This window comes from Leptopilina heterotoma, unplaced genomic scaffold (assembly GCF_015476425.1).
Source record: "Leptopilina heterotoma isolate Lh14 unplaced genomic scaffold, ASM1547642v1 Lhet_14, whole genome shotgun sequence".
Classification (NCBI taxonomy): Eukaryota; Metazoa; Arthropoda; class Insecta; order Hymenoptera; family Figitidae; genus Leptopilina; species Leptopilina heterotoma.
The window spans coordinates 5,060,924-5,079,971 of NW_025110859.1; the positions used below are offsets into that span (position 1 = coordinate 5,060,924).

The 19,048-nt window shown below is 24.6% G+C and overlaps 2 protein-coding genes across 16 annotated transcripts in view; both read left to right on the forward strand.

Moving 5' to 3' along the window:
• Positions 1–7,184, forward strand: part of LOC122498042 (growth factor receptor-bound protein 14-like) — an 857,844-nt gene extending 850,660 nt beyond the window's left edge. For all 15 annotated transcript variants that reach the window (XM_043605543.1, XM_043605544.1, XM_043605541.1 and 12 more), the window contains 3 exons: positions 1,459–1,724; positions 2,578–2,671; positions 5,471–7,184. In XM_043605543.1, the coding sequence (XP_043461478.1) occupies positions 1,459–1,724; positions 2,578–2,671; positions 5,471–5,743 (633 nt within the window). In that variant the 3' untranslated portion in view covers positions 5,744–7,184. The remainder of the gene's footprint in view (positions 1–1,458; positions 1,725–2,577; positions 2,672–5,470) is intronic.
• A 10,535-nt stretch (positions 7,185–17,719) lies between these two features.
• Positions 17,720–18,836, forward strand: LOC122497875. The gene is made up of 2 exons (XM_043605243.1): positions 17,720–17,732; positions 17,833–18,836. Exons 1-2 carry the CDS (start codon positions 17,720–17,722, stop codon positions 18,834–18,836), a joined length of 1,017 nt encoding a protein of 338 aa, XP_043461178.1.
• Positions 18,837–19,048: the final 212 nt, after the last annotated feature.

The window sequence follows — 19,048 nt, forward strand, 5'->3', positions numbered from 1 at the left end:
TAAAATATCATAAAGAAGGGCAGTGATGTGAAAAAGTTTTAATATTTTTAAAATTATTTATTAAAAAATAACTTTAAAATTATCAGTTCTCAAAATCACTTTTAATCAATTTCTCGTCTTTTCCGATTTCAAAGTATTTTTTTATAATTTATTTTAGAATTATTAAAACTTTTGCACATCACTGCTCTTCTTTATGATATTTTAGAGTTATTCACAAAAAACTAGCTTAATTTATTTAATATTTTAAGAGAAAAGTGGTCGAAAAAATTAACATTGATTTCTGTAACAGTCACATGCTGTTAAATTTGCTTAAAAATAATTTAATTCCTGCAAAGAATTTAATATTTATAAAAATAGTTGAATTGTCTTTTGCTGTTGACTGTTTTGTGAGTGTATTATTATTAACATTTTTTAAAAATATTTTATTATTTTTTTTTCACTATTTTTATTATTATTTCTAAACTTTTTTTCCATGGGAAAAGATATAAGTTTCTTCAGAAATTATTTCTGCATGTTCACTTTCATGATGAATTTTACTTAATCAAAGATAAATTTTGTAAAAAAAAAAAAATTTACAGAGTTAAAAAAAAAGTCGTTAAGTTACACAATTGCAGAAACGAAATGTGTACTTTAATGATTTACAACCCATTGTATCGTCGTATTATTAATTCACCGTTACGTGTATAAATGCTTCACGTGTACATCTTGTCACATTAATGTGAGATGCTTAGTGACCCATGAACCTTTGGACTTATACTATATATATGCAATTTCTATTGTCGGTAATAAATTATTTTTACAATATTAACATGAGTAAAAATTATTTTTTACATACACAATTTTTCCCGTGTGATAATTATAGCGCTTAGTGCACCACTCCCATTTTCAAAAACTTATATATTTATAAATATGTAATACCATCCACTTTCTGCTCTTTTTTTCTTCCTTTGAGAAAGAAATACTCGACTTTCGTGCAAATAAAATTTTAATCGATCCTAAACCTATTTTCTCGATTCAAACTGTCGAGAAATTTACGATTCACAATCATTGTAAATCAAGCGCGCTATCTAATTCCACGGTTTCTTAAATTTACGCACTGAAAAAAAATTGTGTTTTTTCTTGTTTTCGTAAAACAAATATAATCTTGAAAATGTCATTGATTCTTTTTAAGGTTGTAAATTTCTTTTCAATTTATATGTTTGGCCTCGGATTGTGCGATTTTTTCGACTTTTTTCGACTTTTTTCAGGAAATGTAACTTTTTTCGATTTTTAGAATTACTTTTTGACTTAAATTTTTTAAGTAGAAAAAATTATCTATTATTTATTATTATTTTTTACAACTTTTACAATTTAATGCCTCTTTTTTGTCGTTTTTTCTAAAATTTCACAAAATATTTTATTTATATTAATAAAGATTGTGAAACTAATTTTTTTTGGGGGAATTGTCATTTGTTGCAGGAATCAATTCGGTCGAGGGTGGCGATGGATTTTACGGGAAGCGTTGGTAGGATAGTTGAGGATCCAAAGGAGGCAAAGGATATTGCCGAGAGTGAGGGAGTCATTTGGAAACGTAGGTGGCGACCGTTTTCACGAAGATCTCCTGGTTCTAACATGACCAGAATTCATGTGGATAATGGTATTCACACATCTCAACCCTGGTTTCACGGAGATCTCAAGAGGGAAATTGCTGCCGCTATCATCAGGGATCGTGGCTCAGTTGATGGGTAAATGTCCCTTTACTTGCGAAAAGAACTAAACTTTTCTACTTTTACACACGCGAAAAAAAAATTTAATTTCAACTTCAATTTTTCTTTTCGTTATTCCAGAATTTCTTCTCTTACAAAGTTATAAATAGAGCAAACATTAAAGGGAGAATATAATAAATAAATAAATAGAAAGTTTCTAACAAATAAATAAAAAAATTAAAAAAAAAATAAAATACATAAATAAATAAAAAATAAAAAAAATAAATAAATAAATTTTTTTAAAATATATAAATAAGAATAAAAAAATGAAAAAATCTTGAGAAAAATTGAATTTATTAGAAGAAAAAAACTTGAAATTAGATAAAAAAATGCAGAAAATTAAATTTAAAAAAAACCATTTCGGATCGGTAATAAAATTAAAATCTCGATTAAAATTGATTAAAAAATCTGATTTTAAATTTTGAAATTCATTTTGAAATGCATATTTAAAACATATAAACGAAGGGAACATTGAAGAGATCGGATACAGAGTCAATTAATTATTATTGGGGTTAATTAAAAGTTCGAGGTGTAATCGTCAGTGTAAAAGGAGGCTCTGCACTTATTACGGACGTGTTTTCGCTTCATTGAACGAAATTTACGACTTTTTGACTCGTTTCAATTTTATTATTTCTCGTCTCGCATATATCATTTCCAATTCCCTATATACTTCTTCACATTAAAAAAAAAAAAAAAAGAAATATCATCGTTCCTTAATTAATTACCTTACTAATTTATTACTGCGTTTATTAAATTTAAAAGCTATTAAAAGAATCGAATTCGAGAGATTCTGTAAATTATTATTTAATAATTCAATTTTTTTTCATTACAGCGTATTCCTTGTCAGAGAAAGTAAAAGTAATCCAGGATCCTACGTTCTGACCTACAAATACGGAGACAAGGTTTTTCACGCACAAATTCAACCTGTAAGTATATTTCTTTATTTCAAAAAATTAAAAAGAAAAAATTCGAAATTTCGAAAATTTTGAGAAACAATGAGGGGAATTATTAACTATATTAATTAAAAAAAATTATGATTAACAAATGAAAAATATAATAATTTTGTTTATTATATTTTTTCTATAACAAATTTCGTTTGACTGATCAAAATTATACAAATTTTTCTCCTTTTTTATTTATAAAAAATAGAAAATTAAAAAAAAAATCCCCGTTTTTTAATACTTTCCTAGAAAATTCTCAATTTTCATAAGAAAATAATTTGCATCATTTCGTTAATTAGAATATTGCAGTAATAAAAATTAAATTTTTTTTTAAATAAAGGGAAAAAATGTTTATAAATTCTATTTGTCAATTAAAAATTTTAATTGAAACTGTAATTGAAAATTTTTGAATTTTTAGAAAACAAAGGAAAAAATTTTACTGAAAAAAATGTCCTGTTACATTTATTTACAAATTTCTTTAATTGCAAAATTATTCGAAAACATCAATAACTTCTGTTTTAAATAAATATTTTATTATTATTATTTCTCCCAAGAAATTAAGATTTCCAAAAATTTCGAATTCAAACCTTTTTGAAATTAAACAACTTTAAAAATATTATAATTGTTACTCTAGCTTCTTCAAAATTATTTTCATATTATTATTATCTAAAATTTTTACTGAAATTCATTTTTAAATCAATTTTTATTACAAAATTCTATGAGGATTCAATTATTTAAATATTTTAAATACAAAAGTAAATTATATAATTGAATATTTCTTAAAATTTAATGCTTATACAGAATTTTATTACCAAATTTTTAAATAATTGAATTCTTTTGACGAATTTTAATAAAATTTTTCCTACTTTACATTTTACAAGAAATTTAATTAAAATTGTATTAAAAATAATTGAAAATATTTTTTTTTCGATGTGAAAAATGACTGAAATTTCAATCATTTTTAACTGATCTTTAGTTTTTTTTAAAATAAAGGAAAAAAATGTTTATAAATTCTATTTGTCAATTGTAAATTTTAATTGAAAATTTTTAAATTTTTAGAAAATATAGGAATAAATTAAAATTTAAACATTTTTGATATTAAACAACTTTTAAAAGTATTATTTATCATTATTTTATATTAAGAATATTGTTACTGTAATTTCTTAAAAAATATTTTCATTTATTTTAATTCAATTATAAAAATTTTATTCAAGTTTACAGAAATAATTGAATTTCGGTGAAGAATTTTATTATTTATAAAAATAATTAAATTCTTGAAAAGAACTTTGTTGAATTTTGTCAAAAAATTGAATTCTTGCGACGAATCTTTCAAAAATCTTTTTAAATAATTGATAATTTTCGAAAAATTTTATGAAATTTCGTATTTTAATTTTTAAATAATTGAATTCCTGTGAAATTTTGCCGAGAATTTTATTAAAATTTTTAAAAATAATTGAATTTTGATGAAGAATTTTATTATTTGTAACATATTTTTAAATAATTGAATTCATTTGACGAATTTTAATGAAATTTTTAAGAATAATTACATTTTTCGAGGAATTTGATTAAAATTGTACTAAAAATAATTAAAATTCTGCGATGAGCTTTATTATTTACGAAAGTAATTGAATTCCTTAAACAAATTTATTATTTATGTAAATATTTGAATTATTGCGAAGAAATTTATAAAATATTTGAAAAGAATAGAATTCCTGTTAAATTTTTATTATTTATGAAAATAAATACATGTTTGCTTACAATTTTATTAAAATTGTTTTTAAATAATTGATTTTTTTTTTGGAAATTTTATTAAAATAGTAGATATTGAAAATAATTGAAATAAGGAAAATTTTTGAAAATAATTGAAATTTTGACAAGAATTTTATTTCAATTTTTGAAAATAATTAAATTTTGAAAAAGAATTTTATTATTTATAAAGATAATTGGGATTTTTACAAGAATTTTTTTCATATTTTGAACATAGTTGAATTTTATAAAAAGAATTTTATTTTTTTTAAAAGTAATTGAATTTCTGCAATCATTTGTAGCTTCTTTAAAATTCAATGTTTTTTTTACTGTTTTTAACTAAAATTCTTCTATAACTCTTTGACAAATTTAACTAATTTTAGACGATTTTGAATTATTGAAATTTTTCAAAAATGTAAGTTCTTTAAAATTTCTAATTAAATTCATTTAAAATTTAAATTTTCTAAAATTTCCAATTGAAACCGTCTAAAGTTCACTTATTTATGAAACGAAAAAGACACAAAAATTCAGAATTTTCTTATGAATTATAAAAATTTAATTTTTTTTCAATATTAATACTTTTAATAAAAATCCCGAAATTTTCTCTGAATTCCCTGTGTCAGAATATATGATATAGTTATAATAATATTAAAACTATATTATAATTCATATTTTTATGAAAATAAATTTGAATTAAAAATTTTTACGTTCTATTATTTTTAAAATTGCTAATTTTATTTTTAAAAAAGTGAGAAAAAAGTTATCCTCGCGCGAATTGTTGCGAGTTTTTGTTTTATTTTTCTAAATGGAAATTTTGATGAATAATAATAATTCAGTGAAGTAACAATTTGGCAGAATAAAATTAATAAAACTAAAATTCATTAATAAAATTAATAAAATTAATGAAACAAATTTTTTTCAAGGAATATTTTTATTGGCTTATTTAAAAAACTTGCTTTAAGTATAGAAAAGTAAAAAAATTGAAAAGAAGAGTAAAATAAGAAATGAACTGAAAAAATGAATGATCCCTTGTTGCAGGTAATTCAGGTGTTCGATAATGAGCGTCAGTGCGTGCTGTACACATTGGACAAAGGTGCGACGAAATTTTACGATCTCCTGCAATTAATTGAGTTCTATCAATTGAATTCCGGCTCATTGCCAACGAGATTGACGCACTTTGTGAATAATGGTGTTCCGGTGCCAGTGACGAGGCCAGAAGACGGCGGTGCCTCGCCTTCACCTTTAGACGACAGTAAACGATTCTCAACGCCTAAAAGTGAATTCAAACAAACGAATTCGTCAAATATTTGAGTATAGGGAATCCAGCAGCCCGCTGATGTCAACGAATTAACAACAATCGTATTCTATGGCGCTGACAATCTCACGATCGACAACAACAACGGTCACCGTAGCAGCGTTCGTTCGACATCTTCGGGTTGCTGGACTCTCTGCAAAGGCAGCCACGAGGAATGGGACCTCTGAATTTCCCTTCTCTATAATTAATCTTCCCTCGGCCTACTTTTTACAAGCTTCTTTCTCTCCCTTCCCCTCTCTTTCACTCTCTCATTGAAGAAAATTTGGAAACAATCCACAAATTCACCAAACTCAAAAATTCGAATATCAGAAAAGAAAGGAAAACTCTTCCCATCTTACAAGAGAAAATCCATAAAAAAAAAAAATTGAAACGAAAAATCACCAAATTGTAGGGAATTGTCGAAATCCTATAACAATAAGCCTTGACATTTTCAAGAGCCAAGTTCGCAACTTACAACAAAGGGAAATGAAAGGAAGCCGAAGAATAAAAAAGAAGACCAAAGGGAAGTAAGACCAATAAAAAAAAAAAAAAAGAGGTTTCTCCTGAAGAAAAATGAGACGACAAGAGTGAAAAATCAATGGCTGACTTTGTGTGCAAAAGTAGGACCAATAAGAGAACTGACTGACGCTTATAGTTGGGGATCTGTTCCGTGAATTTTGGATCTAAAAAAAAGAAGAATAATTCGCCGACTGGCTGACCAAAGCGAAAATAGCAATTGGCGCTACATTTCTTTTTTTTGCCAGATAGTGTCGTTAAATAATTAATTGAAAAAGAAGAAGAAATTCACACCTAGTTTTTAAGTACATGAACCCTATTTTAACGGTTCATTGGTTAACTCGACGCAAAACAAAATAATAATTAATATTAATATTAATGATAATTAAAAATAATAATGAAAATAATAATACAAATAATAATGAAACCACTGTGTGTAGATGAATACATGTTTTTTCCATTTTCTACATGTCTACAAAATACGTGTGCGAGCACTATACATATGTACGTTTATTATTATAAAAAGAAAAAAGAAAAAAAAAATTTCTCCAACCTTGATGGGAGAAGAAAAACGAAAGAGAGTGTACATCAGTCGCGGAGTGCATGACGAAGAGCGAGTGTGTGACCGATGCGCAATAATGCGCAGGCTTATAATATAATAACGATCCTCGTCAATCTCGAGTTCGTTTTTTTTTTCGAAACGAAAACACATGTCTTTGATTTTTCGTTCTCGCCTCTTTTTTTTTTTTTTTTGTCGAATGTACTGTATTTTACTCTTTATTTTTATGAAAAGAGGGAATTTTTGACGAGACTCCGTCCATAACACGAGTATGGACCACAAAATATTTCTAGCATTTTTTTTAATTAAAAAAAAAAAAAAAAAAAAAAAAAAAAATTTAAAGCTAAAAAACTTTAAAACTTTTTCTTAAATTTTTAATTTAAGAATACAAGATTTAAAAAAGGCAATTATTGACGTAATATTTAAATTAGTTTCAAGGCAGTAAACTTTGTAGTAATTTTCTATTTAGTAATCATTTTTTACTACAAATTAGTAGTCATTTTTCTACTACAAATTAGTATAGTAAAAACACAAATGACTAATTCATATTTAGAGAAAAACTAAAAATATATTTTCTGTGAAATGAAAAGCTTTATTTAATTTAAACTTTCTATTTAATGAAAATCGAAAGATTCTAAATTTATTTATTTAATTAAATTTAAATTAATATATAAATTGTTAAGTAATATAAAAATATTTAAAATATTTTTGAATTAAGTGTTTAAAAAATTTACCTAAATTTGTAAATGAATAAAAATTGATTTAACAATTTAGATAAATTTTTATTTCCATTATATTTTGTTAAAACTTGAATTGGAATATTTTTGCTTTAAAACAAAAGAAAAAAAGTTTTTAATTTTTTTTTTTAATTTAAAAATATTTTTGAATTAAGTGTTTAAAAAATTTATCTAAATTGGTAAATGAATAAAAATTGATTTACCAATTTAGATCAATATTTATTTACTTACATTTTGTTCAAACTTGAATCGAAAAAGTTTTTCTTTAAAACTTATTTAATTTAAAAATTTAAAATATTTTAAAATTAAGTCTTTGAAAAATTTACCTAAATTAATAAATAAGTAAAAATTGATTTACCAATTTAGATCAATTTTTATTTACTTACATTTTGTTAAATCTTGAATCGAAAAACTTTTTCTTTAAAACTTGTTTAATTTAAAATATTTTTGAATTAAGTGTTTAAAAACTTTACATAAATTGGTTAATGAATAAAAATTGTTTTACCAATTTAGATCAATTTTTATTTACTTACATTTTGTTGAAACTTGAATCGAAAAAGTTTCGTTAAAACTTATTTAATTTAAAAATTTAAAATATTTTTGAATTAAGTGTTTAAAAACTTTACCTAAATTGGTAAATGAATAGAATTGATTTACCAATTTAGATCAATTTTTATTTCCTTTTTTTTAAAACTTGAAACGAAAAAGTTTTGCTTTAAAACTTCTTTAATTTAAAAAGTTAAGCATTTAAAAAAAAAATTCTCTAAATCTGAATGAAAGAAAAATTTTCATAACTTATAATATGTAAAAAAAAAATTCTACTTAAAGTAGATAAAATAAATAAAATCATTTTCAAGGTAGTGAAAAAATTCTATTTTCAATTTTTTCAAATTCATTCTAATGTTTGATTTTCTAAAAGACGAATTTCCTTTTTTTTGAAAATCAAACCTCAATTTATCGAATATTAGTTAATTTTCTCATTAATGAATCTAAAATTTGTTTATTGGTTAAAAAATAATTTTAGATTCAAAATTAAATTTAATTGAAACATGAATCGAAAATTTTATTTTTATTGGTTAAAAAATAATTTTAGATTCAAAATTTAATTGAAACATGAATCTAAAATTTGTTTATTGGTTATAAAATAATTTTAGATTCAAAATTAAATTTAATTGAAACATTCTTTTATTACAGAACTGAAAATTTCTATTACTAGTTTAAAATTAAAAATTAAAATTATATTGAAAAAAAAAATATTTTTTTATTTACAATAAAATTACATCAATAATTGACTGAAAAATTTCAAAACCCCCAAAAAAAATGCTAGAAAAAAACTTCGGCCAGTCTAGTCCTCATACATGTGTCTGTTGTCTCGTCGAATTTCGATACTCCTTTCGATAAAAAAAAACCATAAAACCTCTTTTTCTATCACTCCTTAAAAACCAGGAGGATCGAAATTTTTTTACAAAAAAAAAATTCATTTTCTCTGGCAAAGTTACCGAATAGCTGAAAAAAAATAAAATAAAAAAGCATCTCATTTCATTGTCATTTGACAATATATTGATTATAATCGAATTCAGAGGCTGGTCTGCGATTTTTAATATAAATAAATAAATATATATATATATTATATATGTATATATACTTACATATACATATATAAAAAATATATTTAAGAAAACTTGAAGTAAATGGGAGAACAAACTGAGAACATATTAAAATAATATATTGTGTAAAAAAAGAATATATATACTATACGAATTAGTATAAGGGGCCCTCTCGAAGTACCGAGGGACGAAGGAGCCGATCGTGTCGGTCGCACCAAATTCTCTCGATGTTTTAAGATCCTATTTCTTCGAGGGACAATTTTTGCAAAAAAAAAAACTAAAAAAAAAACCTCCAGAGAAATTTCTTCCCACTCAACAGTTATTTTAATCCGGGGGATGAAATTTCTCTCCCCAAAATTTATATTGTCATCGAAAAAAAATTTCGAAGAAATGCATCAAGTGAATTTTTCTAGAATATTTATCTACTTGTATCGAATAAAAAACTTAAAATAATATTATATAAAAAGGTAAAAAAAAAATTCATTGTAACCTCTATAACTTGAGATTTATTTATTAGTTAATTTATTGCGCTTCGCTCATAGTGATTTGTGATAATAAAACTTTTTGATAGATGCTCGATTGAATTCGCGATTCTCGGGCGGCTTCTTCGTTAGTCATTTGATCTCATATAGTTAAAAAAAAAACGAGATGAAAAAGAAAATTATAAAAATTTTTTTTCTCTCTCTCTTAAAAAAAAAATATTTGTAAGGCTCTAAGCCGACGAATGTGGCAATTTTCTTGCGGCAATCGTGAATGAATGAATGAGAGTGATTTTATTAATAAAAAAACAAGTCTATATTGTATATAGACTGGATTGTATATATATCCGAAAAAATTTTTTCGTTATTTTAGAAATAAATGAAAAAAAAGTAAATTTTTTGGGAAAAGGAAAAAAAATTATAGAAAAGGAGAACTCGAGGCAAATAAAATTACGTGATGTATTATTAATCTCGTCGAGGATATAAAATGATCCTACAAAAACCCCCTCTAGTACCTACTTTTTAATGATATATTTTTTAATTGATTATTTATTTCCCCCTGTCCCCGAAAAAAAAAAATTGTCATCGACGAGCACGAATCGCAATGTGGGCGTTCGTGTATTTTTTAAAGGTTTACACTTTTTAAGTGCGAAAGGAGGTTTTAAAAAAATAATTATTAAAAAAAAACCACTTTATAGGTATATAGAGTAGACGCGCTTTCTAGAACTGAAAATTTAGATGTTAATGAAAAAAATTTTTGTGAATTTGGAACGTGAAAAAAAAATTTTTCATACGATAATTCCTTGACACACTTGGCGTCAGTGTTAAAAAAAAAATTCCCTCTTGGAAAAAAAAAATAACAAAAATATGTTCGGCCTTTTGTGTAAATATGTCTATTTAGGCCAGACAATTATCCAATTTGTCCGATTTTTGGAAATTAATCTTGATGGCGGTCAATCAATTTTAATTCTCCCTATTTGTCGGATTAAAAAAAAATTTTTTTTGTCAAATAAAATTAATTCCGTAAAATGTTATAATTTCTATTATAAATATATATAAAAACAGACGCCAAGTTTCAAGGAGTTTTCGTTAGTTATATTAAAATCATATATAATATATATATATATTAAATATATATAAAAATTATAATTATATATATAACACGACAATTAACGATATTAAATTTTAATAAAATATATTTTGTATTATTATAATCACCGAAGTTAATATTGTGCAAAGAAAAACGTGCAATGCGTTTTTTCTTTTTGCACACGACGATTTCACCAACGTCTGTTGAAAGAGAACAATAATTAAAAAAAAAGGAAAAAAAAATAAATAAATAAAATGAGACGGTAACGGAACGCTAATTTCTGTCTTTTCATTTCTTCAAAACCCCTCGTAGTTCATTCTTTGATTACTCCAATCAATATAAAATCGCACACAGAGAAGTTTGCTAATTAGAAAATGAGAATTTCTGCTTAAATTCAAGAATTGAAAATTTTTAATGAAACTATAATGAAATTGGAATGAAATTGAAAAGAAAATTAAAATAGAATCGATATGAAATGAAATTAAAATTAAAAAATAGAATAAAAAGAAAAATGAAACAAATTATTGAATTTAAAAATAAAATTTAAGAGAAGAGAAATAAAATAATTTGATAATCGGATGAGAAAATTAATTACTAACTATTTGTTATGGAAAGTTCGATAAAAAAATATTTAAAAAAAAAAATTTTTTTTCTTTAAATTTTTAAATTACTAGCGTTTAATTCCACGGACATTGGTGAAATCAAATAATTTTTGGCACTTTTAAACTGGGTCCCTTTGAACTTATTATTAAAAAATAAAAATAAATAATCAACCAATTTATTAACAAAAGTGATTCAATTGGTTGATTGTGTTCATTCGTAATAAAAGAATGTCGAGAAATTAAAAAAAAAATTATCCGCATTAAGAGTGGAATTCTGATTAAAGTAAATTTAAAAAAAAAATTAAAATAAAAAAATAAATAAATAAAAAATTTTGTTCTTGAAGAGACGAGAGTCTAAAAGATAGAGCACAAATTTGAGACAAAATAGACGAAGCGTCATGTGATAAACTTAGAGCGACTGTCTGCTTTCGAACTTATTGTTCGAAAGATTATTTTTGCAATTTCGCTTTTTTGCTAATGCACCGAAACAGTCTTTTCGTTATTTGTCATTTTGTTATTTCTTTCGATATAAATAACTTTAATCCCTATTTAAAAAAAAAACTTGTATCAAATATTTTAACATCTTCTCTCTCTCTCTTTAAAATATATATTATCTGTCCGAATAATAATTCCAAAGCGTTTTTAAAAATGTCTTCCGCAACTTTTCTCGAAAGATTCATTTTACATTCTTTATTCGAAAAATTATAGAATTTTTTATTCTTTTTTTTGAATTTGGAATCTTTCTTGAAAATATAACTCAAACATTTTAAAAATGCCATAATTCTTTTAAATAGTTTTCAAAAAGTTTAATTAATTTGCAAAAAAAAAAAAGAAATTTTATCAAAAATTTAATTTGAAAAAATTTATTATTAAATCTGTTTTTAGAAGAATTAATCGAAAAATTACGCAAACAATATTAAACTTTTTGAAAATATTTAAAGAAATTTGAAAAACTGCAAGTTTTGTAAAAAAAAGAAATGTCAAATCGCAAAATAAAATTTGCGAAATTAAATTTCTCCGAATATAAAAGAAAATAAAAAGCCTCACTACTGATTGACTCTTTCAAAGTTTTTTTTAAGTAACTACAAAGTAGAAATAACACTGCAAACGGTGATTTTCATTTGTAGAATATATTCTACTTTCTTATAGTGAGAGAATATTGTGAATTGTTACATATATAAATATTATACATATTATTAAAATGAGTGCAAGGATTTTGTGCGTAAATAATTTTTTCTGAATGCGAAATGAGAGTAAAAGAATGCAATTTTTTTAATTACTAGAATGCATCAGTATTAAAGGAAGAAAAAAAAGTGTCGTTACATTCTTAATTATTGGCAGAAAAAAAGGTACACAAGTCCTAGACTAACCACCTTTATACCCCCAAATGCGTGCTTCGTAGGCTAGTGTTTTTTCCAAATAATGATAGACAAATATTAATGTTAAAAAAAAAATATTAGCCCCCTAAGTGGAACAAGTGAATGAAAAAAAATTTAATACAGGGTGTTCTACGATAGATATCGATCGAGAAAAAAAAATACCGATCGATTAAAAAAATGCGCACAAATAAAAAAATGAAAATTAATTTTACGAAAAAAAAAATGTTTACCAAGGCCTCGAATCGAAAAAGTTATAATTTTTCCCATAACAAACAAAATCAATTTATTTTTATTGTTAGCTCTGATTCGATGCCTTGTCTTTTTCTTTGAAAATATGTAAAAAAAAGACCTTCTCCAAAATTATAAATTGTGTCCTGCAATTTTCGCAGATAGAATTTTTATTTTAATTTAAAAATTGGCAATACTATCGAAATTGCAGATGAACTGTATTAAATAAAGAATAAAAGTTAAACTTGTATAAAAAAGAGACACAATAAGCTAAACAAAAAATATACAAATCTATAAAAGAATATTATTATAAGAAAAAAAAGCATAGAATGATGTGAAACACAATAAATGTGAATTCGAGTAATTAATGATGAGAATTGTTTTTTAATTGAAATAAATTTATTATCATGTCCCAGGGAATGGAAATTCTTGTAAAATTTGTAAAAATTATTTATAGGGTATATATGATTGAATTATTAATTTTTCCTTTGAGGCAAATTGAGAGACTCGAGAGAGTTTAGTGTGACTATAATAATATAATAAAACGAATTAATAATTTAGAGATATTTGTTGATTAAATGAAGAATAAAAAAAGGAAAAAGAAAAAGAGTTCATTAGATAATAAAAATTTGGGACATATCCTCTCTGTCAGCAACGATTCATTCGCGTCCTGTATAGCGATCGGATAAAAAAAAATAAAAAATTAAAATTAACTCTGTAATACATGTAAGCACTCTTAGGCGAGGATCATTGTTATATCTTTGTACATGGATCTTTAATATGCAATAAATATGTATATCGTCATCCCAGTATAAAACAAATGTGGCATTTAATTATAATACCTGACACCCTCTGTATAATCTTATTCACTCTTTTTCTATATTCACTCTGTCTTTCACTCTTTTGGCAATGATTAAATTAATCGATTATTTAATCGATTTTTCATTAAAAACGAGTATGTAAATTCTGTTCGCGTCATTTCTGAATCAATTGGAATTCAAATAATAAAGTTACAAACAATTTTTATTAGATGATCGACTATTGTAATCGAATCGTGAATTTCGAGAAGATCTTAACTTTGCAAAACCATAATTGTAATTTAATATAAAATGTATTTAAAAGAAAAAAGATTTTAGGTCTTGACTTTTTTTCACTATTTTTCCAAATATTGCAACGAAATACCATTTTTCTGGTATAAAATCCAACTTATTTCGTTTTTAATAAAGTGCAATTTTCAAAGAAATTTGTGTTCAAATTGTTTTTAAAATTAGTTGAATTCTTTTAAACTTTTTTTTAACAACAAATTTTTTTTAACAATAAGTATTAAAAAAATCATAAAATCGTAAAAAATATTTTTTATTAGCTTCATTAATTAAGAAAATTGATCAAAAAAACCTAATAAAATAATGTTTGAGTGTTTCTGATTTATGAAAAAAAGTATAACAATTTATTAAATTGTTTAAACAATTAATTATTATTATTTTTTTATAAACTAATTCAGACTAGAAATTTCAATTTTTTTCTCAATTGTGCAAATTTTCAATTTTTTATGAGCAAAATTTCTATTAGTGATAAAAAATTAATTAACTAAACATTGTTTAAACAATTAATTGTTGTTATTTTCTTCATATACTATACTTAAGACTAGAAATTTCTAGTTTTTTCTCAATTGTGCAATTTTTCAGGAGCGAAACCTGTACTTATGATAAAAAATTTAAAAATTATTTATATGTATATTAAATTGTTTAAACAATTAATTGTTATTTTTTTTATAAAGTGTAGTGTTAGAAATTTCTAGTTTTTTCTCAACTGTTAAATTTTTCAGGAGTTAAACATCTACTAAGGAGAAAAAATTATTTATTTATTAAATTGTTTAAACAATTAATTGTTATTTTTTTCATAAATTGTCCTTAAGGTTAGAAATTTCTAGATTTTTCAAAATTGTGCAATTATTCATGAGTAAAATACCAATCTATTGATAAAAAATAAAGAAATAATTTAAACAATGTATTGTTGTCATTTTATTCATAAAGTGCAATTAGAGCTAGAAATTTCTAGTTTTTTCTAAAAACATTCAATTGAAAAATTAAAAACTATAAATTGTTTAAATAATGATTAAATAATAAACTTTTAGTTTTTCTATTATACTTGAGTGTTTAAGTTATAAAAAATTGCACAATTGAAAAAAAGCTGGCAATTTATAGTTTTAAGTACAGTAAATTGAAAAATTAACAAAACAAATTGTTTAAACAAAGTTTAAATAATTAATTTTAAATTTTCTTTTATATTTGAATGTTGTAGTTACAAGAAAATGAGCAATACAGCAAAAAGATTTCTAACACTAAGTACACTTTTTAAGAAAAATAACAATTAATTGTTTAAACAATTTCTAAATAAATAATTTTTAATTATTTATCATCAGTACATATTTATTTTATAAAAAATTGCACAATTGAGAAGAAAGTAGTAATTTCTTTCCTTAAGTACAGTTTATAAAAAAATAACAAAAATCAATTGTTTAAACAATGTTAAATAATTTATTTTTTATTTTTATCATTAGTAGATGTTTTTCTTCTGAAAAGTTGCTCAGTTGAGAAAAAACTAGAAATTTCTAGTCCTAACTTTAGTTTACGAAAAAAATAACAACAATTAATTGTTTAAACAATGTTTAATTAATTAATTTTTTATTGTTAGTAGAAGTTTTACTCATGACAAATTGCGCAATTCTTTATTTTTTTTTAAATTTTTCTGTCCTAATTTTTAATTATAACAAAAAACACACGTGTTTTGTAATTTTACACGGAATTTCGTTTATTCGGAAAGTCTGCAATTAATATATTAGAAAATAAAAACATGAAATAATTTCTAAAACAATTCAGTTAAACTTTTAAAAAAAATTAATTCTGCAGAATTGTTAGTTAAAACTATGAAAAATTTTGATTTTCAAAGATATTAATTTGAAACCTTTTCAAAATTCAATTATTTATCAAAATTTACATCTGTGATACTTTTAATATTCAATGATTTTCTAAAATTTTAACTGAAATTCATTTTTTAATCAAAATCTTTATTAGCAAATTTTACGAGAATTCAATTATTTATTCATTTCCTTCTTTATTATACAATCAATTAAAAACAAAAATAAAAAAATTTATTAAATAATTGAATGCTTCTCAAAATTAAATTCTCACAAAGAATTTTATCAATAAATTTTTAAATCATTAAATACTTTCGACGAATTTTACTCTCTAAATCAGTGACTCTGTTCTTGCGATTTAAATCAGTGGAATTTCACTGAAAATCAGTTGAAAATAACTAAAATATAAATCATTTTTCACTGATTGGGAAATTAAAAAGTTACTGGTCTGATGGCGTTCGGGTGAGGGTGCTACTACTTAAAAATTGAAATAATATGCTCTATTCTTCAGGATTGCGTAGGGTACAGTCCCTACTAAAACTCTGGTAATTTTCAGATCATTAGAAATGTTAAATTTGGAAGAAATAAGTTTTTATTTTCGTTTTTACCAAATTTTGATTGTCTGATGGCGTACGGGTGGACCTGCTACTACTTAAAAATTGAAATAAAATTCTCTTTTCCACAGGATTGTGTAGGGCTCATTCCCTACTAATACTTTGGTAAGTTTTAGATGTTTAGAAATATTTAATTTGAAATAAATAAATTTTTATTTTCGATTTTACCAAATTTTGATTGTCTGATGGCGTACGGTTGGATCTGCTACTACATAAAAATTGAAATAAAATTCTCTATTCTTCAGAATTGCGTAGGGCTCAGTCCCTACTAGAACTTTAGTAATTTTTAGATGTTTAGAATTGTTAAATTTGGAAGAAATAAATTTTTATTTTTGTTTTTACCAAATTTTGATTGTCTGATGGCTTACGGGTGGACCTGCTACTACTTAAAAATTGAAATAAAATTCTCTTTTCCACAGGATTGTGTAGGGCTCATTCCCTACTAATACTTTGGTAAGTTTTAGATGTTTAGAAATATTTAATTTGGAAGAAATAAATTTTTATTTTCGTTTTTACCAAATTTTGATTGTCTGATGGCGTACGGTTGGATCTGCTACTACATAAAAATTGAAATAAAATTCTTTATTCTTCAGGATTGTGTAGAGCTCAGTCCCTACTAGAACTTTAATAAAACTTCTATTTGTTTTCGTTTTTACCAAATTTTGATTGTCTGATGGCGTTCGGGTGAGGGTGCTACATCTTAAAAATTGAAATAAAATTTTCTATTCCACAGGATTGTGTTGGGCTCACTTACTACTATAACTTTGGTAATTTTCGGATGTTTAGAAATATTTAATTTGGAAGAAATAAATTTTTATTTTCGTTTTTACCAAATTTTGATTGTCTGATGGCGTTCGGGTGATGGTGCTACTACTTAAAAATTGAAATAAAATTCTCTATTATTCAGGATTGTGTAGTGCTCTGTAATAAACAAATTTTAAATTGTTAACAATAATTTAATTTAAAGGAATGTTACACGAAAATATTCGAAACCTTCAAACCTGTTTGGTAGTGGATCCCCTCCTTTCTACTTATTGTTCAAGTAGTGAGGTGGGAATCTTTACTTTTCACTAGTGGAATTTTAGGAGATTAGAATGAGGTGTTAAATGAAGTGAAGATTATTATAAACCTCCGCCGCTGGTTGTCCACTGCCGAATATCATTGATGTCTTAGATGTGCTGGGAGAAGCGGGTCCACTGCCAAACATCATTGATTTCTTTGATGTGCTGGGAGAAGTGGTCCCGCTGCCGGACACGACTGGCATCATGGATATGTTCGGTAGACCTTGCCGTGGTGGCGGGGCTTTTCACTAAAGGGCAACCAAACAGCAAGAAAGAATGGGTTCACAAAATTCAAAGAAAGTACCCCATGTGAGCAGGCCGGAAACGGGAAATCTCACCATCGGTCCCAAGACCTTTTGACATAGAAATTGGAACCTTTATTAAAAATACGGGACATCCAGAAATAATAAAAGATATAATTAATCAAAACTCACAAGAGAATTTATCCATCTTCACTGACGGAAGCAAAATTGAAGAAGCGCATTGCGTAGGAGCTGCCTGCTACTGTCCTCAATTGGAAATAAAATTAAAGAAAAGCATAAATACACATGCTTCAATATATACAGCAGAGTGTATAGCTTTAAAAGAAGCATTAAATATTGCTTTGGAAGTACCCAATAAAGATATCTATATATTCTCAGACAGTTTAAGTGTTTTGCAAGCCTTAAATCATACCCAATTTCAAGTAAAAGTTAATAATCATCTTCTGGAAATTAAACAAAAATATAACGAATTTCTTCAAAAATCTCCTGAATCCAGAAAATTAAAATTCTACTGGATTCCTTCACATGTTGGCATAGAGGAAAATGAAAATGTTGACGAACTTGCTAAATCAGCAACAGAAGACATAATTCCAACCATCACGAAAATACCCTACACTGACCTCAAACCAATATTCAATCAAGATGCTAAGATCAAAACGATTGCTCAAATGAAAGAACAAGGCAGAGTGAAAGGAATTGACTATTTTAAATATTATTTCAAAGACACTTCAAAAGCCTGGTTTCAAAAATTAAACTTCCCTAGAGAGACAACAGTTTGGGTCAATCGAGTGAGAGCAAACCATTATCACCTAGCAGCCTCCCTTTTTAAAATCAATTTGAAGGACGACCAATCTTGTGAATGTGGACACCCAGAAGAAGACGTCAACCACCTTCTATGGCAGTGTCAGAAGTATGACAACACAAGGACTAAAATGATGCAAAAGCTGAAAAAATTCTATCAATTACCAATAAATGTTTCAAGTATCATTTACGACATAAATCCTGCAGCTATCAGAGCCATAAGTATCTTCATCAAGGAATCAAACTTAAAAATATAATTACTCAATATATTTACATCAAATGTATTTTTTTGTTTCTCTCTTTTTGATAAAATTAAAAATTTGAATAATTGTATATGTAGCTAATAAGCATCTGTAGATGTTTAATAAAGCATTAATAAAAAAAAAAATTTATATACTTTTTCGTCTTCAAAAAAAGTATTTGTTTCTTCTTTTCTTGTTAATATTATTGGTAGATCCTGATTTATAAA